Genomic DNA, 27,248 nt, shown 5'->3' with positions numbered 1-27,248 from the left:
ACTTTTAAACAATCCAATAAAACCAAGAGTGATTGAAGAAAAATATTTTATTCATAGTAATTGAAACCTTAAAACATGCCATTTAACCCTTTCATGCACAAATTATGAGAACCTTAATCAAGATTTTTTTCCTGAATGTTTTTATTCCTCTTTAGGCATGAAAAAACAATGTGATTGAAAATTTTCTAATGAGAAAAAAAAGATTAATAAATAAAATGAATAAATAAATAAAATATAAAAAAATAAAAAACAAAAAACAAAAAAAACAAAAACATAATACTAATACTAATACTACTACTACTACTACTAATAATAAAAATGTTCTTATGAACCTTTTTTTCATGAAGTTGCAAAAATGTCCACTTGGACACCATGCGTTAAATTTTTGAAACAAAGAAACATGTATTTACTGATAAATTGTGTCAAAACTATTGGGGGGGGGGGGGGGGGGGGGGGGGGGGGGGGGGGGGGGCTTGTGTTTCTGGGGGGTTTATACTTAGGGGAGATCTACACAATGTTACCAGTTCATGTCAGAAAAAATATGAATGTGTTAAAACTTTAATAAAGATATGTATTAAAAAAATCTATGAATATATAAGGAAACAGCTGTAGAATAGCTGTCCACTGTAGTGACCAGTATACATGAAAGGGTTAAGAAACAATGATGGAATTTTCATTTTTTAAAAATTACTTCCTGTCGATGGCGTCCTCCTGTACGAATACATTCTTGAAATCTGCTGTTGAGATTCCTCATTGACCGCTGCAACATCTCAGCTGGGATACTGTGAATTTCATCCTGAATTCTCTGTTTTAACTCATCCAGAGTTCTTGGTCGAGTCGTGTACACTTTACTCTTGAGATAGCCCCACAAGAAAAAATCACAAACGGACAAATCTGGCGATCTAGGGCGCCAGGGAAAGTTACCGAATCTTGAGATCACACGGTTACCGAACAATTCTCGCACAGCCGCCAATGGTTACTAAAATGGGGGTGTGTTTACTTGCTCAAGGTCACTGTCTCGCAGTGCTGCCACTTGCTCATGTCTGCCAATACGCACTTCAAAAATTCCCGTTTTTTTGGGTCACCCTGTATTAGCTGATATTAGCTATAAAGCAGCAGAAGACATGCAATGAACAACTGCAGACTGTGAATAAGGACTTCTACCCCGGCCCCCAAAGGGGAGACAAGGGGGATTGTTTTTGGTTCAGTTTGTTTGTTTGTTTGTTTGTTTGTTTGTTAACATTCTAGCAGAAAAACTATTGGTTGAATTCATACTACACTAGGTTTATAGATTGCCAGTGACTCAGAATAGATCTGATTACATTTTGGGAAAAGTAGGTCAAAGTTTAAATTTTGTATGAATTTTTAAAATGTTTTTTTTTTTTCCCATTTACTTATAATGGGTAAAATTTCACATGTCTGTAGCAGCAACACTATTGGTTGAATTCATACCAAATTGGGTTTATAAATTGCAAATGACCCAGAATAGATGTGGTTACATTTTAGGAAAAGTAGGTCAAAGTTCAAATTTTGTTAGAAATTTTTAAAATCTTTTTTCTTCTCCCATTTACTTATAATGGGCAAAATTTCAAATGTCTATAAAAACATCAATTTTATTTCAATTTACTTCAAACTTGACACATACACTACCAGTCAAAAGTTTGGACTCATCTGGTTTTTCTTTATTTTCATGACTATTTACATTGTAGATTCTCACTGAAGGCATCAAAACTATGAATGAACACACATGGCACTTTTGGCAGAAAGATTTCCCAAAGCACTTTACAGTAAAATAATAACATTGGAAAATCATAACTGTAATCATAACTGTGTGTAATTTGTTTGTCCATTGATGGGACTTGCTCCTGGGGACTGTGTAATTTGTTTTAAATGGGTAGACGTGAGTTTTGTGCAATACAATCATGTATAATAGTGTTAAAGGGTTATGTGCAATAGTGATAATTGGAATATGTGCAATAGTGTTAAAGGGACATGTATAGTGTAATTATGTGTGATGAAGACAGGGATATATGAAATAGTGATTAAGAGAAATGTGCAATATTATCATGTGTAATAGTTGCAATAAGAAATGTGCAATATAATTATGTGTAATTGTATCAGAGGGTTATATGTATATTTTTACCCTTTCCTATGCAACTCTCAGTGATCAATGATCAATACAGGACCCAGGAACATTATTAATTGTGCTGCTGGACTAAAGAGCATGTAGACAACTGTATACTGGTAAAAAAAAAAAAAAAAAAAAAGCAAACCCTTAACATCTATTTCGTGTACACTATAAGTCAAAAGTTTGGACTCACCTGTTTTTTCTTTATTTTCATAAGTATTTACATTGTGGATTCTAACTGAAGGCATGAAAACGATGAATGAACACATATGGAATTATGCAGTTAAAAAAAGTGTGACATAACTCAAAACATATTTTATATTTTCGATTCTTCAAAATAGCCACATTTGGCTTTTATTACTGCTTTGCACATTCTTGGCATTCTCTCGATGAGCTTCATGAGGTAGTCACCTGAGATGTTTTCCAACAGTCTTCAAGGAGTTCCCAGTGATGCTGAGCACTTGTTGGCCATCTGTGGTCCATCTACTGCCATTTAAATGAGAAGGTGAGTCCAAACTTTTGACTGGTAGTGTATATAGAGGCAATTAATATGCTGACATCAGTACATGCATGATGACATCAGCTGGATCGATGCCAAAATAAGCAACAATACGTGCAAGGGGCGGGGTTTGTTGTACCTGGCACCATTTCTTTTTTTTGATTTTTTTTTTTTTCATCTGCATCCTCTATGTGAGGGGTGTCCAATCCCGGTCCTCGAGGGCCGGTATCCTGCATGTTTAAGATGTTTCCCTCTTTCAGCACACCTGACAGCTGGTATCAGGCTTCTGCAGAGCTGGATGATAGGCTTAGCATTTGAATCAGGTGTGTTGGAAGAGGGATAGATCTAAAACATGCAGGATACCGGCCCTCGAGGACCAGGATTGGACACCCCTGCTCTATGTGAAAATCACTGTTTAGGTTATAACCATAGATGTATAACAGTCATTAATCGATTGGCTCCCAGCTCAAATAGAAATGTACACAAGTAACAAGTGCACGAGCATATGTGACTCCTCCATATTGATTTAACCCATACAGACCCTGTGCTACTTTTGTGGCACTTCCCAAATGAATTTTTCTCTCTACTTAACCTTCCTTAAGTGATTTATCACCATTTATTATAATACTATGCTATGTATTTTTCATTTATTTTTTAATTTTTTCAGTGAAAATCAGGTAAATTTACTGATCATGTAGATGTTCATAAAAACTCATATTAAAATTGATGGATATATCAAAAACAGACAAAACTGAAGGTAAAAAGTGACTTTTTCAGCAAAGATATTAATAACTGAACATCAAACCCAGTGTTTCCATCCACTGACATTCATCACATTCCATTGGTTTTACTGGTGAATCAATGTTGTAGAAGATGACGGCGTTTCCACGTTCACAACAGATCCTCTGAACATCCAAACGGGTCATATCTGATGACCATGAAAAGATGACAAACTGCATTTTACACCAATTATTTACATGGATTGATAGGATTAGTGGATCAACAGGTATTAAACAGTTTACATCAGTAGATGGTTTTGGTCACAGGTAGATGTTTGGGTCTTTATGGGTTAATTATGGAGCCTTAGCTTGACTGTTTATTAAATTCAACTACATCTGATCCAAACACCATAGCGAGTGTGGAGATCGGAGTTGTCAAAGGTTTTTAGTTCACTCATCCACATCAAGGAACAATCAGGACATACACTGAAAATTTCACACAAATGGACTTCTTGAGACTACATCTATATTTGATTTAGTCTACATTTAGACACGATTCATCCCTAATTTTGCATCCAGATTTTGTTATTTTGAATTAATCTCAGGCTTTCAAACATTTCTTTACATATTCAATAGAATACTGACTCAGAGTGTGTTTTACCAGCGTATACAGGCGAGGTGATGTAGCCAAAGACCTCGTGAGAACATTTGAGATAGAATGTTATTTTCCTAAAAATGAATGCTATTTACAACCAAAATATGACAAACTTTCTCCTTGTTCTCCCCAAGGTTTCTGGAAGAGTTAATATGAGACCTTGTGGCTTTTTTGTTATTGTTATTTGCCTAAAAACTTTCATTTTACACGAATATTATTGCAATATTTCAATATTTCTCCAAAAGCTTTATAATAAACCAAGAACCTTTTTACTTCTTACATTTCAGCGTTGTGCTTTGCGCCCTTCTATGTGTGAAAATCAGAAGCCAAACCAGCAGCTTGGAGAGTTATTGTAATTCTCTGTTGTATGAAGTCGACAGTCACTGTTTCTTCTTCTGTCTTCATTAAAGTGAATTGAACTCTTTTGTTTTGTTACTATGAAATAAACAGTCTTTAGTTTAGCAACATTAATCCTATGAACAACAATATTCTCTGTAAAACACAGTAGCTATACTGGCAGGCACTTTAAAGTGAAAATTACCTGAGGAGAAACATGTTGACACCATTGTTATTGATTTATTTGTTTATGAAATGACATGACCTAAAATCCTCTAACAAGCAGATCACAAAATTGATTGACTGACTGATTGCAGTCTATATTTCGAACATGTAGACAGTGAAATCAAAACAAAACCAACCAACAAAATATCAGTAATGATACATAAAGGGTTGATACATAAACTAAAGGAAAAAAAAGGAAAAAAAGAAAACAAATAAAATAAAAATAAATGAAATTAAACATGCTCGAAAAGGAGTAAGAAGTAAAAACCTATATACTCCTACCCCCAATCTCTATTCCTTATGTTTTCTATATAGCAATTATTATTTTATATGAATATCAACATAATAACAGTAATAATAGCAACAATAAAATCAAAATGTCATGAATTATATTCTGTTCCACAGAGGCCACTGTATTCTTCAGCTGTAAAAACATCCAAAAACTCCTCCTTTTCACTTCATCTCATGACTCAGTCAAATCATAGAATACATCATTTCTACAGATGTCTTCCATAACACACATTTCTTAGACCAAATCACAGAAAGGATCGCTTTACTCATACTGCGATCGTCTTTTTACCCACTCCCACTGAGTGTTGTAAAGCACTGTTCTCTTTTGCTGTCTTCTATTTATTCTTCTTTTCTGAAAATGGTTGTGTAACATCAGACAGAGCCGTAAGTGCATTTTCCACCTTTACCCACTGGAGGTTAGAAATAATTTGCCTGAGGCGTTGTTAATTTATTTATTCCAAATGCACAGTTATAAAGTTCCATGTTCAGGAGAGCGAGTCCTCCATTATTTCTTGAGTTGTGTTTTTTTTTCCTAACCTATTCCTGTTGTTTCTCCCATTCCCTAACACTGCTTTAATCAAACTATTATATTGTTTGCAGACCCCTCGGTCATGGTTATGGGCATCATCATGGGGATGTAATGAAGTTGTGGAGCAAAAACCATCTTAGAGCAATTAATTTCTCCCTACAGTGTGCTGTTTACCTATTTCCATTTATCCAAATTTGCCTTTAGTTAATAAATGAATTGGACTGTAATGAAAGAAATGACATATTCTACAACTGAAGACAGATTCAGATCTAAATATTTCATTGTAACTAAAATCTTGGAAATGGGAAAGGGAGGATGTTGAGTGAAAGCATTGCCATGAACTCAGATTTTCTTTCGCCCATTTACTTTTCAACCTAATACTTCTGAAGAAAGATTCGATTTGGGACTCCAAAAACAAGGTTCAGGACAAACCATAAAAACAATCTACTTACAAAGTCATTTTGTTCATATAACCAACTGCAGCAAAAAGAGAGAGAAGAGAGAAGAGGGCTAAGGCCACCAAGGAGGACAGCAGCAAGGAGAAGGCAACTCCTGGGATATTTTCATCTCCATTGAACCACATGAGATATATAAAAAAAAAATATGCCTGACTTTGTCCAAGGACGATCTTGCCTTGGTCTGTGTGTATTACATGTGACTGAATCTTTTCCAGACTCGGAGCAAGAACCTCAATAGACAAACAGATGAAAACTGAAACACCCTCGCTGTGAAAATGATTGTTATCAACATGTTTTTGCCTGAGATTCTAATAACGGTGGTGATTTTCTGGCCTTCAATCAATCAACTGATCAATCAATCCTATAAGAAAAAGTAATTTTACCAAGAACCCCATCTAAAAGTCATTTAACATCTCCTGCAGTCATTCTACAGATTTTAATTATGTCTCTCGCTAATGTATCAATTTTTTGGGTGGAAAGAGTCTCATCTTCTATGTTTACAGTGTAGATGCTAAATAAAATAACTGTTTTTATCTATTCTCATTTTTCATTTAATCGTATTTCATTAACTCTGATTTCCAAACAGATCATTATCTCTCCTCATTCTTCTTCTCCTCTAATAGTTCAATCGTATATTGAGTATTCATGTAGAGACATATCCGACAGAACCAGGTCTACGGTTCACACTAATGCTGGTATACAGGGGTTGGACAAAATAATGGAAACACCTTAAAAAATCAACAAAATATAATTTAATATGGTGTAGGTCCGCCTTTTGCGGCAATTACAGCCTCAATTCTCCGAGGTATTGATTCATACAACTTGTGAATTGTTTCCAAAGGAATTTTAAGCCATTCTTCAGTTAGAATACCCTCCAACTCTTTTAGAGACGATGGCGGTGGAAATCGACGTCTTACTTGAATCTCTAAAACTGACCATAAATGCTCAATAATGTTGAGGTCTGGGGACTGTGCCGGCCATACGAGATGTTCAACTTCATTAGAATGTTCCTCATGCCATTCTTTAACAATTCTAGCTGTATGGATTGGGGCATTATCATCTTGAGGTGAAGGTGTTTCCATTATTTTGTCCAACCCCTGTATTTCTAAACAGATACTTTTTTTCCCTCACTAACAAAAAATGTGCACAAGACCTTCATTTTACAAAATATTTCTGTCTGCATGACAATACCATTCTAATAATTTTCATAACTGTTGTTTCTGGACATACAATAAGATAAAATAAGATAGTCCTTTATTAGTCCCACTAGGGGAAATTCCAGACATTGAGCCCGTTTACATGCAAACTAATACTCCAATCATTATCTAATTTCTGGAGTTATCAGATAAATCATGTGATCACGTAAAAAGGATAATCTGATATGTTTAATCCGATAACAGCAGAAATCTGATTATGAGAAATCTGATTAACACACCTGGATTTCCTCCCAATACTCCCATGTCTTGATTGTATACAGGTTAATCTGATTTATTTCATTCTGTTACATCTGTGCATGTGTAAACACAATCAAAATGGTAAAAAAAAAGAAAAAAGAAAAAGGAAGTTACGTAGTCAAACGTGAGCAGAACACAGTAACAGGAAGTTTGAGTCTATGCATGTACGTACTCCGAAAGAAATCCGATAATGGACTGAGGCGTCTAAACCAGGGTTTTCGATTATTGAATTTCTTAAAGGAGTGATATTTTGCTTTTTTAAACTGAATTATGCATTTTAAAACATTTCCCTGTGGTCTATATAAACTGTAAACGCTATGCTTGGCTCTGAATTCTTCATTAATTCAACTCCACAGGTCCATCTTCAACCCTATTTCTGAGTAATGACACCAGAAAAGTCGTTGAGAGCGTTGGCCTTTAAAATGCAAATGAGCCACTTCATGCCCCACCCCCTCCAGATTGTTGACCATGCTTTTTGTTCCGTTCAGCCACTTGTGTTCATTACTACAACAACAACTTAAAAATTTTAGGTAATCAGCTCAAAGTTAGGACATATTTTCAATTTTTACTACAATCGCTGCTGCTGACAAACAATAATGGCGTACTCGGAGAAATGTCTTGAAGTCTTGACCTTATATGCGCAAATGTCGTGACGCAACTAGTTATAGCCATAACAAATTAAGCAGGAATTGAAACAGGTTGTAGAAATCCACTTGATTTTTGCCGAACTTAATATAAAGATAATTTTGCAGCACCTGGAGGGTTCAAATTCAAACTTTTTGAACTGTTAGGCTCCAAATACACAAATAAATGTATCAAAGACTAATAAAAGTGGGTTTAGCAAAATATGACCCTTTTAAATGCATGCGAATGCATCGTGAATGCACTACCAACCAACACTGAAGTTAACTTAAGTGTTGGTTCTGGTTGTTGAAGCATAGCGTATGCATAGATTTGATGGTTCACTTGCACATTCATCACATAAAGTAATTAATGTGTCTCACTTTCCAGTATCTAAGTTTTCCCTCTCTACATTCTCCATTTTATGACCTAATACACCATTTACATGTCAACAAGAGGCTCAAATGTGGAGAAAAATATCTGTTCAGCAAAATATCCTTATCAATGTGGATGGATTAAACGTCAGGTAAGTTTAGATTGAAGTCCTGATTTGTCAGTTTTCCGGCATGATAAAATTTTTGTGGGTTTTTAAGTATAGATTAAGTAGTTGGGTATGACAGGGTGATTCCAGAGCATTGTGACTGATCGTGGATCAGTGTAATAATAATCGTTTAGAGCAGGAAATATGATACAGTTGGAAATTAATTATTTTTTTGCCTGCATGCAGAGTAATATAACAAACAAGAAAAGCACTTGCAGAGCCCAGAACTCCGCCAAGGCAGATCAGTGCCCCCCCGATCACCACCAAAATTTAATCAATTGTTCCGTGTGCCAACATCAACATTTTCTGAAATTTTCATCCAAATCTGTCCATAACTTTTTGAGTTATCTTGCACACAGACAGACAGACAGACAAATCAACGACGGCAAAAACATAACCTCCTTGGTGGAGGTAAAAAGTCCCTCAGTAATACAACTAGAAATGAACATTTAGTAGATTACTCTTTAAACCAGGGGTGTCAAACTCATGTTAGTTCAGGGGCCACATACAACCCAATATGACCTGCAGTGGGCCGGATGATTAAAATAATAACACAATAATACAAAAATAATATCAATTCCAAAATTTGTATGTCTAATTTCTATGTTTTAGAGTGAAAAAAGGAAAATTATATGATCAAAATTTTTACATCCTTTAAAAAAATGTGGAAAAACATGAACAACCATGACCAAATGAAATTTATTAAGGAAAAAAAGTGCAATTTTAACAATTTATGCCATTATTTGGCCTCATCTTCTCATTTTCACATATTAATTACAACGAACAGATCACAGTGGATCTACAAATACACAAAACATTTAATAACAGAAGAATATTGGTACAATTACTCTTAATTCTCTTAAAACATTTCAGGTTGTTCATATTTGTTCAGGTTTTTCACATTTTTTGTAAAAGGCTAGTTTGTAAATGTTAACATATTTGTGTAATTTAACTTTTTTTTTTTTTACACTAAAACAAAGAGAAAAATTTGTGGTTGTCATTATTTATAGGTTATTATGATAGTATTTTACTGGTCTGACCCAGTTTAGATGGAACTGACCTAAAATTATTTTGACATCCTTGATTGTTAATATCTTCAGTGTAACTTTTGTGTTTCATTAATTCATCCCGCGGGCCGGACTGGACCCATTGGTTTTGGCCCCCGGGCCGCATGTTTGTCACCCCTGCTTTAAACCCTAAGCTTAAAATGGTCCACCTGGACTTTTTTTCTTATTTTGATGAACTAAAATGTTAGAAAATATACTGTGAGTGAGTCCGTTTTCAAAATCTTTCAGAATCTAGCAATCATTTCTAATTTTCTACATGTTTTAATACTGCTAGAATGGCATCTTCTCCAGCTTCTAGTACAGGTGTGAGTGAAATTCCCGTAATGACCCAATAAAACCTGTAGAGCACAATGACTCAGGTTTCAGAAACCGTTGGATTTTTCCAATCGCACAAACAATGAAAGAGTTACAGCCATCCAAACTGCATATGCGCAGGGTGTGTCAGCCATGACGCGTCAGGTTTTAAAGAGTCAAACTAGAAACTGATCATTTCAGCTATTATTTTTGACAATTAAATAGGCAATTAAAGCTGAAAAGTCTATACTATCCATCGACGTCTATCGAAGCCATGTTCTGTTGACAGCTTGTAAAAGGTTCTATCAGTGTCAGCATCTATCTCTGGTTTCTAATTAGATGTGTAAGTGCATAAAGGTCACATTAATAACAAAGGCCATGGAGCCAGTTGTCAGAACGCAACACATTTTTTACGCCTATGTGACATATACACATATACAGACGCTGCACAGCTGCACAAAAACACACACACCGCATTCAACACAAGCAAATATGATTTTTCTTAAAAGCTTAAAATAACCCCGTCGGAAGGGTGACTGCAGCGTAGTATCTAGGCAACAGAGGACTGCCGATATAGATTCTAGAGACTCCATCCCACCACTCAATCACTCAGGGGTCACCCGGCACACTAACAAATATCACACACGCACGGGCACTACCCAGCAGTCTGTGGGTGGATAATGAAGGGATCACAGGAGATAAAAAAAAATCAGTGGGACATGTGTGGCGCTGTGGCCATCATGCATCAATACAACTAAAGCCCACTGTGAAATCGCCACTGTCACAGCTCAGTAAGTATGCTTTCCACAATGACATGATGACATCTGTCTTTTAAAGCTGACTTGAGCGGCTTATTTCTCTTCACATACACATGGGCAGATCAAACTTAGCTGACATAATGTACTCATTTAAACTTCCAGTCGCAAAACAGTGTAAACATATCAAGCAAAAAGCACTTGGGCGCATCCACACACAAAAAAAAACACTCTTCATGGTTGCACAGAGCACCTGGGGACAGATGGCATTATGGGATGTGTAGGGCTGATTTGTTCAAGAGGAGAGGATGAAAATTAAGTGGGCAGATCTAGTGGTTTATTCTTAAAATACACGTTCACAAGGCTGCTCATTGTTACTCAGTGGCTACAGTTGACCCTGATGTTGTCGCCATGGTAATATAAAGACAACTGATGGTGCTCGGTTTAAACGGCTGGTGCTGCGTCTGATTGTCTTCATGTGCATGTAGTTCAATTGCCAATTGAAATAAAATGTCAGTTTTCAGCTTGTTGGACATTGTATTCAAAGAAAAATGAGGATGCTGTTGAATATGAGAAAAGTCTTAAAGATTATCCGACATAATCTCTATGATTTTACAGAGAGATTATACAGAGATAGAGGAAACTAGAGCTGATTTTACACTCTACACCAGTCTCTTGACTCACTTAACAGCCATGTCTGTGGAAAAAAAGAAAAAAGACGATGGCCGTTTCTCAATACATGTTCTTGTCTGTTCATCTGTTCTTGCGTTCTCATGAAACGTCATCAGTCGAGGCCCGAGCACTGTTCCAACTGCAAGAACGCATGGAATACCCAGATGTTGTCCTTGTCAGATAGCTTAAAGGTAGGGTAGGAGATCCTGGAAAAACAGTTTGAGCAAGCTACATTTTAAAAATACACAATTCAAAAGTCCAAACTCCTTTCTTCAGACTTCGTCCAAAAGCCACACCTCCAGAGTACCAGATTGTACTCGCAGAGGGGGGAGGGACAAATGGAAGTTGAATTTGATAGACATATTACCATTCAATCATTTCGATGGGCCGGTTAAAATGATTGGATGGTGTTTTTTCAGTCCTGTCCATTCCACAGGTAACACATTTTTTTTTATTTTTGTGTTAGAGCATTTAATTCATTGGTTGCAATCAGGATGTGAAGGGGATTTTAAGCAATATAGTAAAAATGCTTCAGGAAAACATCTCCTACCCCACCTTTACACCAAGAATGCACTGATTGGCTGAACCGATGAAATGTATTGTAGCAGGGGAGTCAAACTCATTTTAGTTCAGGGGCCACATTCACCCCCAATATGATCTCAAGTGGGCCGGACAAGTTAAATAATACCAGTGAAAAAAGTAAAATTACATCATGATAATGTTTATATCTACATCATTTCCTTAAAAATCTGAATAACATGAATAACTTGAAATGTCTCAACAAAAACAAGTGCAGTTTTAACAATATTCTGCATCAGTTTATCATTTACACATGCGCAGAACAACTTGCATTATATTTACAAATACACATAATATTGATAAAATTGCATTTACTTTTTTCAAGACATTTCCTTTTGTTCATATTTGTTCAGGTTATTCACATTTTTTGTAGAAGGATAGTTTGTTAATGTAAACATTTTCATGTAATTTAACTTTTTTTTTTTTTTTTTTTTTTTTTTTTTTACACTAAAACTAAGATAAAATCTGCAGTTGTCATTATTTATAGTTTATTATGACAGTATTTTTCTGGTCTGACCTGCTTGAGATCTAATTGGTTTATATGTGTATATAAAAATTTTTTTACACTATTGATTGTTAATATTTTCAGTGTAATTTTTGCATTTCACAAATTCATCCTAGGGGTCAGATTGTACTCTTTAGTGGGCCAGATTTGGCCCCCGGGCCGCATGTTTGACACCTGTGAGTTAAAGGGATAATATGTGAACCTTTACCTGGACTCAGGGCTCAGGGGTTAAAGCAGGGGTGTCAAACTCATTTTAGTTCAAGGGCCATATTCAGCTAAATTTGATCTGAAGTAGGCTGAACCAGAAAAATAATAAATAATGACAACTCCAAATTTTTGTCTTTGTTTTAGTGTAAAAAAAAAACAAAAACCATTAAATTATGAAAATACTTACTTTTGTAAGCTATCCAAAAAAAAAAAAACCCTGAAAAAACTGAAATTTAAATTAAAAAACGTAAGAAAATTTTGTGCAATTTTAACAATATTATTCCTCAACTTATCATTTCTCCATGTGCATTATGGATCAGATCTACAAAGACACTAAACACTGAGGAACAGGCAGAAAAATTATTAAAATTGAGCTTAATTTTCTTTACACATTTCAGGTTGTTCATATTTGTTCAGGTTATTCACATTTTAGTGTTTCAGGATAGTTTGGAAATGTAAATATTTTCATAATTTAATGTTATTTTTTGCACTAAAACAAAGAAAAAAAATGGAAGTTGTTAATTCTACATTTTTTTTGCTTAATTAAAAAAAAATTACTTAATTGAAGAGTTTTTTTTAGCTTAATTCAAGATTTTTTAAAAAACTTAATTGAAGATTGTTTTTTGGCTTAATTCAAGATTTTTTGCTAAATTTTAGATTTTTTTTTTTTTTTTGATTAATTGAAGATTTTTTTTTTTATTTAATTGAAGATTTTTTTTGTTGCTTAATTCAAGATTTTTTCCTTAATTCAAGCTAATTTTTTTTTTGCTTAATTCAATTCAAGACTGGAATTTTTGCACTTGGCAAAAACATCCCAGGGGCCAAACTGGACCCTTTGGCGGGCCACATTTGGCCCTTGCATGTTTGACACCCCTGGGTTAAAGGGTTAAAAGTGTCCCTGAAACACATCTCTTCAGTGCCCCTCTTCATCTCAGACACTAGATCAGGGGTGTCAAACTCATTTTAGTTCAGGGGCCACATACAGCTTAATATGATATGAAATGGGCCGGACCAGTAAAATAATATAAATAACAGGATAAGAACTGATAAATAATGTCAACGCCAACGTTTTTTTCTATGTTTTTGAGTGAAAAAAAAGTCATATTCCGTAATGAAAATGTTTACATCTACGAACTGTACTTGAACACAACATGAACAAATATGAACCTGAAAATTCTTAGGAAAAATCAGTGCAATTTTAACAATATTATGCCTTAGTTTATTATTTATACATATGCATCATAACTTACAGATCACAGTGGATCTATAAATACACAAAACATTTAGTAAGAGGCAGAATATTGGTACAATTTCACATACTTCTCTTAAGAAATTTCAGGTTATTCACATTTTTTTGTAAAAGGCTAGTCTGTAAATGTAAACATTTTTGTGTAATTTTACTTTTTTTTTTTTTTACACTACAACAATGAGAAAAATTTGTAGTTTTCATTATTTATAGGTTATTATGATAGTGTTTTACTGCTCTGACCCACTTTAGATTGAATTGACCTAAAATGATTTGAACACCATTGATTGTTAATACCTTCAGTGAAATTTTTGCTTTTCACAAATTCATCCCAGGGGCCAAATTGGACCCTTTGGTGGGCCTGTTTTGGCCCCCGGGCCGCATGTTTGACACCTGTGCATTACAGTTTTTAAAAATATAGAAAATGTATAAATGACTAGTACAAATGTATTGAAATCAAATTGAGTGACATTGTAGTGATTGCAGGGAAATACATTCGGGAGCAGATGGTGTAAATACAGCAGAGACAAGGAGGGAAGTTCACAAGTACGCAGCTATTCCAATTACGGATAGATTTGCGTTCTTAGGAAGTACGTTCTCTGAGACCGTTCTTACCAGGACCGTACTAGTCGAGTTCACAAGACTGTACTCTGAGTTCTTGATATTGAGAAACACATGTAGGAAATAAAAAAACATATGTTCCTACCTGAGTCAGAACTGTACATGTAGACAAACTTGGTCCATCCATAGTGTTCAATGACTCCCACCAGAGCGTCCTGCAGCTCCGGCCTCAGCTGGATGACGAACTGGTTGGCCGTCTCAATGGGGAAGGACGGCGTGACGAAGCAGACGTGCAAGGCTCCGCAGAAGGACATGAGCATGTTGACCGTCTTCCTGTCGTACAAGCCGATGATGGCGTACACACCTTTGGAGAACTGGGAGCAAACTGCCGAGGAGATGAGAAGAAGACAGGGACAGGGGGCGTGAAGAGATCAGATGAGGAATGTAACCTTTTCTAATCAAACGGTCAGGAGAAAGACTAAAAATGTAAAAAGAAAGTTGGAAATAGTATTAAAAATGAAAATGAAAAGATATTAAAAATGGAAATGAAAAGAGACGACTATCAAATCATCAAGTCACTCAATTAAAAACCTGACTCCTCATTCACCGCTTATACATTTTCAATTTAAAATAATATAATGCTTTAACCCATTAAGACCCTGTGCTACTTTTATGTGAGTTCCCAAATGAAATTTTCTCATTATCTAACCTTTCTTAAAAGATTTATCGCCATTTATTTGTTATATTATCCTCTGTATTTTGTATTTTATCAGTATAGATGACATATTTTCATAAATTTAATTAACTGATCATGAAGACGTTCATTAAAGCTCAGATTAAAGTTGAGGGTTATCACCTACAGTCGGAGAAAAAATTATTAGACCACCCCTTGTTTTCTTCAACTTCTTGTTCATTTTAATGCCAGGTACTACTAAAAGGTACATTTGTTTGGACAAATATAATGATAACAACAAAAATCGCTCATAAGAGTTTAATTTCAGAGCTGACATCTAGTCATTTTCCATATTTTCTTGATAATAACCAAAATCACTTCAGTTCTTACATCACTATCTATGGCATTGTACTGACAAAAACAGTGCTTTTAGGCATTCTATGTTTTCTTTTCTGTCTGTTTTAGTCACATGATACACACAGGAGTTAGTACTTGATTGCATAACCATTGTTTTTGATGACTTTTGATGGTTTTATAATTGTTTCCACGATTGTATATCAAAAGCAGAGAAAACGGCCGGAAAAGTGACTTTTTCAGTCAAATATATCATTAACTGAACATAACCCAAGCTTTTCCGTCCACTGTCATTGATCCACCTCCATGAGTTTTACTGGTGAATCAATGCTGTAGAAGATGACGGTGTTTCCACGATCACTACGGAGCCTCTAAACATCCAAATGGGTCATATGTGGTGACTATGAAAAAATGATTAACTGTATTTTACACCAATTATTTACTTGGATTGATAGGATTAGTGGATCAACAGTGGATCTGTAGATGGTTTGTGTCACCGGTGGCTGTTTGGGTCTCTATGGGTTCAATATTTCCCATGAATAATTCACATTTTTACCAACAAACTGAACTTTTTCAAGTATCAGCACAGCTTATTATAATATACAGGGTGTCCCATAAGTCTCCATACATAGGAAAAATAAACGTTTATTGACATAAACCATTTTTATTTATATAATATGCTCTATATGACTGCCATTTTGTCGGGAACACATTTCAATGCGTGTCTGCTGAAGAACTATAAAGAAGAAATATAAAGAAATACATGTTAGAACCATATATGTATGGAATGTATTATGTCTCCTATGTATGGAGACTTATGGGACACCCTGTAGTATGCAAATAGGTCATATCTGATGACTATGAAAAGATGAAAAACTGTATTTTACACCAATTATTTACATATATTGATTGGATTAGTGGTTTTAAAGTTAATAAACATTATAAATGAGTAGATGCTTTTGGTTACCAGTGGATATTTGGGTCTTTATGGGTTAATGGCTTGTCCGAACCAGTTTTTTGCAGCATATTTATGCAAAAATGACCAGTTTGTCCATCTGTACACCAGTAGTCTGTTATCCTCCAGTGAGAAGGTGGAGGTGGTGAAGGCAGATTAGGGCTAGTGAGGTTAATCAATGCATCCCCAGGGTACCGCTGACATTTTACTGGCAGCAGGAGGCGGTTTACATCTCTCATTTGCTTTTGTCACCGATCTTTTTTTTTTCCTATCTCCTATTGTCTGCCTGTCACTCTACCTTTTTCACACCGTCTATTTCCGTAAAATAGCTAATTTATGTTCACAGCCTCCTCTTTGGTAGGTATATCCCATCCATACTTTGTGCATGGCGCGCTATCTTCTCACATGCAGGGTCGGGCTAGGGCTATTTTCTGCCGTGGCGATGGGTGGGCCTTATTTAGCTCCATATTTACCAAACAGATTGAAGTCTCTGCCTGTCCCCACGTGAGAGCCAGCCCTCTGCCAGGAGCTGGGGGAAAGACACAGAGGATGGCCTGTACCCAAAAACGCCTAACCTGTCACAGACCTGCACCCTCCAGGCAGGCACGTGGACGTATATGTGTGTTTGCATGTGTGTGACGAAGAGGGAGAGTGAGAAAAGGCAGCAAAAGAGAAATTCGCTGGTATCACACACACATATGCAGCCTCTAGTGCTCCAAAAGCCTGGTGACTCACCCTACTTAAAGCAAGCCCTGAAATAGACATTTTGCGGCTCGCCACACCAGCTCAGTAACAGAACTATCTTTCCTTCATGGTCTGCACACGCTCTTACCACTAAATGGACACTCTTTTAGCTATTGCTTTCCCCTAGCACACATTATATTTGCCTTTACAATTTTCTAGGACCAATTTCACCGGTGGCCTCCATGTTCTGCCTGGATAAAAGGTAATGAGCTTGTTTGACTTTTTGTGCAGTGCCCTATTACTCTGCCCTACAGCAGGTTACCATGTTTCACTGAATATGAGTCACTTCTGATACCTACAGTATGTCTAACACACACACACACCAAATAAAAAAAAAACCTGCAGCCATGTGGCACGGACCTCCTGCTCCGTGCTGGCAAGAAAAATAAATGTGTGCTCGTCTAATTCGACACGAGCATGACACAGAACATTAGTGTAACTCAGCGGTCTCAGGTCCTGTTCGGATGATGGTACGGAGGAGCGCCATATTGAGTGTGTTTGTGTTTGAGTGGCTTGTTAGCACTGCTCCACATGTGTAATGACACAGGAGGAAGGGTTCCGAGACCTGAAGGGATCTCGAAGACCCCAGCAACACCTGTCCACCCTGGCACTCTGTGTTTTCTCACCACAGTTACAGCTGCCATGACGGCAGGATGAAGGTTGCCAGGGCAACGGTCTGTTTCTCTGGCAGGGATTACAGTAGCTGTGTGCCGCTAAAAGGACTTTTGGAAGATAGAGTGAGAGTGAGCATTTGGACATTTTGCCACAATTAATTCCTTCATGGAATAAATAAACTTGCAAATCAGACTTGGCTCTCTGAAATCCCTTGGATCACTTTTTGAAATAAGGCCTTTTGACGATGCAGTGTTCTTGTGAAACATCACATTTTTATTCACAATCTAAACAAACAACAATCATTTCCAAAGGTCAGTGAAATGTTTCAGCTCATGCATGCAAATGTAAAACTGGACCACCATATTGCTAAAAATTTTCACCATTTCAAAAGTTTTCCTATGAATGAACAACAAGTTCATTTGCATTCGGTGCGGCCAAAGAGTTTTGGGCCGCAAGGAACATAAAGAGACGGAAAAAAAACCTAAAGGGACTGATACTAGCACAACAGGAGGAGCTGTCAGAAACAACTCATGCAGCTGATGTCTTCCCTGTTCTCTGTTTCCTGTGCCCTGCAGCTGTTCCTCTACTTAGCGTGAGCCAAATATCAAATGACAGACGTGTCTGTGCTGGCTGCACAAAGAGGGCGTGTTGGTGACAGTTGTTCCTGCATCTGAAGTTGTGGATGATGCGAGGGCTGCTATGGAGTGATGCAGCAGCCTTCATATTGCCCATAAATGTTTAAAGGCCAATCCATACTCACATAATCTGACTCTGCTAAAGGTGCTGCCCTGCCTTTGAATATGTGACTGAATATTGCTGGTTTATTTGACAGGTATTGTTTGAGCTGAATTAATAACTTCAGAAATGGTTTATCTGTAAATACGGCTCAAATAACAGCTGTGCTTGAAATAAATCTAATTTAGATACAATATAATGTTATAACCTCGATAATAGCTTTAATATTGTGTGACAGAATGAAAGTGGGTACAATCATCTCCTAAGTCTCACAGGACACATAAGGATATCCAGATATCATTTTACTGATCAATATTTAATGAAATGTCAGTATTTGTCTGAGATATTGGCAAACTGATTGTCAAAGGTGTCAAGGTGCCCTTGTGGAAAATACCTGCCTCCCCATCTGTTCCACTGGAGCTGCTCAGTAACTACTGCGCAAGACTGTAGCAGTACAAAGCAGCTCCTACATGTGGGTGTGTGAGTCTTTTTTCAATAGCTCTGCATCGCCTGATATGTCAAAAAAAAAAAAAGGGGGAAAAAAAGAAAAGAAAAAAAAAATCAATGTTGAATTGAATTGTCCCAAGTGCAGTCACAAGGCAATTTTTCAAATGTATTTTAGGCAACCCACAAACAGGTTTGTTAGAATCGATGTAAGGAAGGTCTTTCAGCGTGCAGCCTAATGTATTCTCAAAGTAAGTGCATGTGCTCTGAGCACGTGCAAACCACCGATTCTAATAAGTTTATTACAAAATACTATATATTATACTCCTCCACAGACACACACATCCTACTATTTTTCTCCCCTGGTGCATGCATGCTATTATCCTGTGCAACATTAAGGTCAGCAGTACAGAGGGAAGCTGGGTTCAGCTGGAGGGAACACACTGATTGGAGGGTTCTTGTTCAGCCAGCCATAAAGGGCCTTTTTTAATAGAGCCCAACTACTGAGGACTGACATGTCAGGTGACTCCACAAAATAAGCCATCTGATTCAAACGCTAATTTACTATGTAGCTATTCTCTATTCTGTGTACTTTTTACAGACAACCCTTATTTTTATGATGGTAAAAAAATAAAAAAAAATATCATGTTCTCTCCCTTTGGGCATCGATGAACAACAAAGACTGCGGTATGGAACAGTGAGCAGCTAAATCCAGCCCAGCTTTCTTCCACCTCAGCATAACCCTGCCAGATTGATTCCCAGAGTCACATACCACCTTCATAGACTGAGCCTCAATCCTGGGTTTATGTTGTCCATCCAATGTCACCTTTACCCCACAACAACACAGTTCTTTTACACTCTCTGTGTCTCAGTGGGTCAAAACTGGCTGCAAAACTGAGTATAAGAATGACAGAATTTCCACAGAAATAACTATCACAGCAGTAAAATTCTAACACTTCTAAAGGGATTAATACATGTCACAGTTACATAGCTCATGGATTTAGGTCATAAATCTGACAATGCAAAGTACCTTCTTTAAGAAACCCTCCTGCGTGTTATATTATTAGTTATGCACAGGGTTGAGTGACATATCCAATACACTCCATGGGTCACAGCTTGTTCTACAAGGCAAATGACTACACTGCAGTCTTTCAAGTGCATATTGTTTCATCATTTCTTCTGTGTTTTTTCCTTCTTACAGCCACACATTCATCTTAAATTGTCCAACTACCGGTGTATTTCACAGAGAGTTTTGTATTGTGGGTTGCGAGGCTAGCAAGAGTATTTGAAGCTGCGTATGACTTTAATCACCAATTTTTAATCAAATCTGTAAAACCCGAGTCATAGCCTAAGTATCACGAATCTGTAAGTCTTTCCATGATTACACACCTGAATCTCTTCCCTCACGGTGAACAATTTTGAAGTGTACTCCACCATAAACAATCCATGTGTTTACAAAGAGATCAGGTCAGTCGGGCATTTTCGGAAGTTTGTCATGACATGCACTATGGGAAGTGAAGCTCTACACAGCCGCTGTAGCAGCAACAACAAACATGTTTACCAAGTGAAAGGGGGGGTGTGGAACTCCACGTCCCAAAAAGCACATCATGACAAATTTCCGAAAAGGCCCGACTGACCAACCGGCTCTGTTTGTACATGGAGTGTTTATGAAGGAGTACACTTCGAAATTGTTCACTGTGAGGGAAGAGATTCAGGTGTGTAATCACAGAAAGACTTACGGATTCGTGATACTTAGGCTGTGACTCAGGTTTTACAGATTTGATGAAAAATTGGTGATGAAATTCATACGCAGCTTTAAGCAGGGGCAGATTTGTTGTGTGTGTGTGGGGGGGGTGGGGGTGGAGGAGATCAACCCCCCCTCTGGTTTTTATATCCCTACTTCTGCTCAATGACAACCAACCAGTGTAAATAGCAGGCAGGTTGTGACAGTTTTCTTCCACCTATATCCTACAATACTGACACTAACGTTCACCTGAACCGAACTGTCGGCAGTCTCAGAATTCGTGAATGGTCCCATGCACTGGGGCGCCGTAAAGCGGGGGGGGTAAACGTGAGTGTCCAGTGGATACAGGTTAGAAGTTGTGAAAATTAATATGTATAATAGAAGAATAGAACCCAGGAGTTGGATGTTGAAAGTATGTGAAGTTTCACCTTTGTTTCATGCCAGCGTTAGTTCCGATTAATTATGGACCACACCCCTATGCATACAACCCCCCCCCCCCCCCCCCCCCGACCAAAAAAAACACAAAAAAAAAAAAACATCCCCCTCTGTGTTTTTTCATAAATCGCACCCACGCTTTAAGTATTTAGGACTAAGTAAAAGATTTGGCGTTTGCATGTTCTCCCCGTGTCTGCGTGGGTTCTCTCCGGGTACTCCGGCTTCCTCCCACCATCCAAAGACATGCACTGATAGTTAATTGGTTAATCTAAATTGTCCATAGGTGTGAATGTGAGAGTGATTGTTTATCTCTATATGTCAGCCCTGCGATGAACTGGCGACATGTCCAGGGTGAACCTCGCCTTCGCCCTTAAATAGCTGGGATAGGCTCCAAGCGACCCCCGTGACCCTAGTGAGGATAAAGCAGGTTTAGATAATGAATGAATAAGTAAATGATTCTTCTCTAGTGTTAGTCAGCATAAAAAAAGGCCCTAGTTAATCCACTTTAACCTGCAAAAGTTTCTGTAATGTGTTTTGCTGTAGCTATAGCCTCCTGAGACTCAGGAAAATAAAAATGTTGCCTTTTTTATATTTAAATAATCGTCCTGATTGGAAACAGGATAATACAACAGTCTTTTCAGATAGATTTTTTTTTTAATGGAATGTCCGGTCCCTTGCAGTGTACAGTGTCTTTTATTTATGTTTTTAAAATAAAGCTGTGAAACTCTTATCACCTACAGAGACACAAAAATGCATAGCTGGGCCTGGGAGGTTAAAGTCATGATAACTGAAAACGTTCTCAGATCATCTCCTGATGCCTTTACTGTAAAACTAACATAGAGATAATAAGAGCAGATAGATGAAAGCGTAACCCTAACTGAGCTGCAGTAAGATTCTATTCTTTTAAATACACTTATTAAAGGTCATGTTATAGTTTGTAGCTCAACCCCTCACCTCTGTCCATCACAAACATGACCCTGTACTGCATCCACTTACTCTTAGTCACTCAAACTGCAGAGTAGTAGCTCATTGTTTGTTTTCTTTTATTATGTCACAACATTTTTATACCAGTGCTGCTGACTTCATTTTCATTTATCTGTTATATGCATCTAGAGACCAATTAGCCTGTTTATTTATTTATTTATTTTACATATAAGCATTTTGTTTCATTTGTATTATGCTCTTAACCTGTATCCCAATCGTACTATGCTATTAAAGACACTCTCTTTCATATAATGTCGGTTTATAATTTATTCATAATTTATCATCTGCTTTACTTCAAGTCACATGTGGTTTCGGCATTTAACGGAAATCTTTACCTACTTCCGAAAAAGGTATAGAGGATCAGTCAAATATATTGATATCTGATTTTTGTGTCCATCTATACATAAAAATGTTGTATTCGTTACAATTTTTTTTTTGCATTTTTAAATTTTTCCTCTGTTAATCAGATCTTAGGTCGAATAGAAGGCTTTGATTGACAGGTTGGTATGACAGCTTACTCACCTGCTCTCAGACTTTTCCTGACGGATCATACATGTGGTTAACAGGTTCCTCAAACAAAACCCTAAAATTACATTGTTTTCCAAAGATTGATGAAGTTTTTAGCTCGTACTTAGCATTAGCTCATCTCTGACCCCTCAGACCTCTGTAATTCTGTCCCTTTCATCCAAATATGGTTCTAAAAATGCTAACATGATGATAGCCAAATTGCAAATTACTGACTTAAAAGCAGTTCAGAAACCAATGGGTGACATCACAGTTTGTCTTTTCACTACGGTCTGTGGCTAGACCATAATGTCACTTTCATAAGAGCAAAGCGTGGAACGTTATGTTTTAAGAATTGTGAATATTTTGAATATTTTTGGTAATTTCTACATACATTATAAGACAGTGACAGTAACAGTTACAGTGAGGACAGTGAGGAAATAATCTCAGGTCCAATGTGGTCTACAGGGTCTGTAAGGTCCGCCTCTGCATGAACAGTGAGTGTACCTGCTTTGTTTGGTACCATGAAGTAATGGTACTAATGTAAGGAATGATGTTCAAAGGGAGAATGTGGATGTGGACAGGGGTCTGGATCAGCACTTATGTTGGTCTAATGTTCTAAAAGTCATGTTCTAAAATACATGTTCCTTTCATCTTACATGTGTGTTTCTTGTATTTTTTATATTTACCTCTTGTAATTTCTTTTTTTTTTTTTTGCCACTTATGGGTAAGGAACCAAATACGGTAACTTCACTGACCTTGATTTTCTACCTAAAAAATGTGAAAAATTTTACAAAAGTAATAAAGTCTTGTTATGTCCTCCAATAACACACTGAGGTTGATTTTTTTTTTTTTATTTCAGAGTTTTTTTTCTATGAGTGCCCTATAAAGATTTAAGGCAGTGTTTCCCAAACTCCTCCTCTGTCACCTACTTTTTAAAAATGACCATCACAACCTAATTCTGAACAGACCTTATCTATAAATTGTGACAAGAACAAGCTAAATTTGTGCCGAAATGAACGTTCCTGTGAGAATTGGATGTCGAAGGTATCCTCTGAAAGATAATAGCGACGACTGAAACAGGGACGATGCTGTCATATCAGACGGCAATACACACCACCTCTACAAGGGTGAAAGGTCACGCAATCAACCAAAGAGCACTTTGAGGGAAGATAAACACATCTGACACCAGACACTGGAAGACACACACGATCATCCTCCACTCAGCCACCCATGGCTAATAACTATCAGATGATGTGTGTAATAAAAACAGAGAGCATGTTGTCGTCGCCCTCGTCCCATCCATCTTCCACAAAGCTAATCATCTTCATTAATGAGAGACCTTACAAAAGACGCCAATACCTGACTGACACCCATTCACACACACACACACACATGCACATCCAGCTCCTACACTGCTCCCAGCACCCATCAAACACACTCCCCCTTCAACACCCCTCTCAACAAAAAAGTCTCACTGGTTTTGACAAGCGAGCGTCTCACACACAGCTTGTGCTTGTGAAGAAACTCTGAGGTGACGGCCTACTCCGTGAGCCCTCCAACACAGCATGACTCACAAAGCGCAATCAATCTCCTGTGCAGAGGACAGGGACCCATGGGACTGAAACTCAGCACCAGCGTGGATCTGCATGAATGTCCCCTGACATGATTGAGTAGAAGGCTTTTACAGTACGTGGTTTCCATTCTATGGGATCTCCTGCAAATGACTTGAAATGTATTCAAGAGAAAATGATTCATGCAAACACTGTACATCCGACGACGATGTGTCATTGTGTTGCATGGGAATGATTTCATCCATGTGTAATGTGTAATAGCAAATCAAGCATGTAAAACAGGTTTAGAAGTGTTTTTAGGAGGAGGGGGAGGGGGGTTGGGCTTTGCTTCACTGCCTCTCCATCTATGTAGAGTACCTAGAAAATATGCCCCATAGACCGTTGCGCTCTAGAGAGGTGTGCTGGCTGTTCCCTGGTATAAACAGCTTTAGCTCCTCAAGCTCAGGAAAGATGTACTACTTGTGCATGAGCAATAAAAAAGTGTTTATTTCACTGCCGGTATTGGTGTGTGTGTGGCAAAAGAGAGAAGAATAGAGAAAGTGGAGGAAGAAAAGTAATGACTGAGGGGAAAATGATTTAAAGAGGAAGACGGAAGTGAGAAAGGGAGACACTGTGAGTTTCCAGCTCAAATAGAAGTGATCAGAATCGCTGACCAGCCAAAAGGCTCTCAGATTAATGTCTGGAAGTGCCGGATCCTCGTGAGAGATTGCGTTTGTTGAAATGGGGGTAATGGAAGGTTAATAAGAATGAGCCAAAAAGCATGCACGTCTTGAAAGATGTAGGTGACGGCAGACGGAAGGCGGGCTGAAGACGAGAAGAAGCGTTAGAATGTGAGAGAGGAGATGATAGGAAAACTGCTGCGAACAAAGAGAACAGATGCCAGCCTAGCAGTGGGAAACACAGGGACCACACAGTGAAATCTAGATTTCTCCTATTTCCTCTAAGTAATAAAACAATGGCGCTGCATCGCCTCATTAAATGGGTAATCGAGGGTGTGAGAGCACTCCCCTCAGCTCTGAACATCTCTCTCCCTCTCTTGTTCCCTGTGTCTCATGCCAGGCCATTGTCTCTCCTCCTTGCTGTTTCTCACCACATTTCCAATCTGGTTTGCAGTGGAGCCCCGCCGCCCGCCTGAGTAAATGCTTACCTGGGCAGCGGGTCAGAAACCCAGCCCAGACCAATTCCTGTCAGGGGGTACGGAAACTCCAATTATCTCCTTAACAATCATCCCTTCGCAATTATCTCCCCATCTGCGTGTCAGTGTGGACAGGTGCACGGGGACGGTCCACAGCTCACAAACACTTTTCTCTGATGGAGGAAGTGATGGCAGCGGATACACAGAGCAAGAACAGGCAAACATGCAACCGGCATGCTAATGTTTCAGGAACTGCACGATAAATTAACAACTGTCCACAACAAATTCCAGTTGAGCCACTGGGAAATCAAGAGTTGTGAGGAGAATCTATGAAGACAGTGAACACTGATTGTCTCATTACTCACGATAGAGCCGGAAATGCCAATTACTGTCCTTGGTGTTTTTTTGTTTTTTTTTAAGCCATAAATCTAAAAGGATAGAGACACAAAGGGCACACACTAACAATTATCACTGATTAAGCATTATTTGTGTGATTAATCCATGAATTTCTTAAATACAAAGAACAAAAAAAGGTGAAAATGTCAGCTGCACTTTCCCTCAAGGCCAAAGGTGATGAGATTCAAATAGTTATTTTTGGTCCAAAACAGACTAGTTCTAAGATTTTACAAAACAGAAATAAAAAATCAGCTAATCTTCCTATTTTGAAGATGAAATAGGGAAAAATGCGTCCTCTTTTTGACAAATAACTGCTTTTTTTTATGTCCTTCCTTATAAGTTTTTAAGCTCTGGAGAAGACTGTGATTGTTAGAAGTTGCAAGTTATTCACAGCTCTGTTTTAAGGAAATTAGCACTGATTACAGTCTGAATCAGGAAATTGCATTATGTCACATCACAGTATGAAATTCACAGGACATGATAAAATACAGAAATTCTTTGAAAAAAGTTTGAGGGAACAAATTGAAATGCTAGTTTTTGCCTAGAAACATTATACAAATACTAGATCAAATATTCCAGTAGATGTTAAGCTTCCACTCTGCAGACATTCATATAGAGCAGGGGTGTCAAACTCATTTCCTGCAGGGGCCGCATTCAGCCAAACTGGATCTCAAGTAATTAAAGTAATAGCATCCTATATAGCAACCTATAAATAATGACAACTTTTTCTCTTTGTTTTAGTGCAATGAAAAACATTAAATTATAAAAAATATTTACATTTACAAAGTGTCCTTTAACAAAAAACGTGAATAACCTGAAAAAACTGAAATCTGTAAGAAAACTAAGTACAGTTTTAACAATATTATGAATCAGCTCATCATTTACACATGTGCATTACACACAATGTTACACAAACATGTGATAACAGGCAGAATATTGGTAAAAATTTGGAGCTTGGAACTTAAATAAGGCAAGGCAAGGCAAGTTTATTTGTATAGCACATTTCAGCAACAAGGCAATTCAAGGTGCTTCACACAGGACATTGAAATAAAAGAAACAAAAAGAAACACATTTAAAACATTATAAAAGAAACATGTAAAAGGTGATTAAAAACAGCGAGTAATAAAACAACACATAAAATAAAAAAAAATAAAATAAAATAGAATAAAATAAAGATAAAAACACACATATTAAAGTAAGAGTTGCAGTGCAGAGTTTCAAAGAGAATATAAAGTTTAAAAAGTCAAAAGCCTTTTAGTCAAAGGCAGCAGTGAACAGGTGAGTCTTTAACCTTGACTTAAAAGAACTCAGACTCTCAGCAGACCTGATATTTTCTGGTAGTTTGTTCCAGATATATGGAGCATAGAAACTGAACGCTGATTCTCCATGTTTAGTTCTGACTTTGGGAACCCAGAGCAGACCTGCACCAGATGACCTGAGTGGTTTGGATGGTTCATACTGGACTAGAAGGTCTCTGATGTATTTTGGGCCTAAACCATTCAGTGCTTTATGTGCTAGTAAGAGAATTTTGATGTCTATTCTCTGAGAGACAGGGAGCCAGTGAATAAGAACAATTTCTCATTCAATTTCTCATTTGCCCAGCTCATTGTTCTT

General features: G+C 37.4%; 1 protein-coding gene across 5 annotated transcripts in view; it reads right to left on the bottom strand.

The window, feature by feature from the left end:
* Window positions 1-27,248, bottom strand: part of gria1a (glutamate receptor, ionotropic, AMPA 1a) — a 127,213-nt gene that overhangs the window by 88,113 nt on the left and 11,852 nt on the right. For all 5 annotated transcript variants that reach the window (XR_003936404.1, XM_030145194.1, XM_030145193.1 and 2 more), the window contains exon 3: window positions 14,488-14,727. Coding sequence is in view for 4 of the 5 variants with exons in the window: in XM_030145194.1 (XP_030001054.1) it covers window positions 14,488-14,727 (240 nt within the window). In the remaining variant the exon portion in view is untranslated. The remainder of the gene's footprint in view (window positions 1-14,487; window positions 14,728-27,248) is intronic.

The sequence above is a fragment of the Sphaeramia orbicularis genome, chromosome 10 (genome assembly GCF_902148855.1).
Source record: "Sphaeramia orbicularis chromosome 10, fSphaOr1.1, whole genome shotgun sequence".
Taxonomy (NCBI): domain Eukaryota; kingdom Metazoa; phylum Chordata; class Actinopteri; order Kurtiformes; family Apogonidae; genus Sphaeramia; species Sphaeramia orbicularis.
Note: the sequence above shows the minus strand (reverse complement) of the source record. Positions and strands in the feature narration are given on the sequence as shown.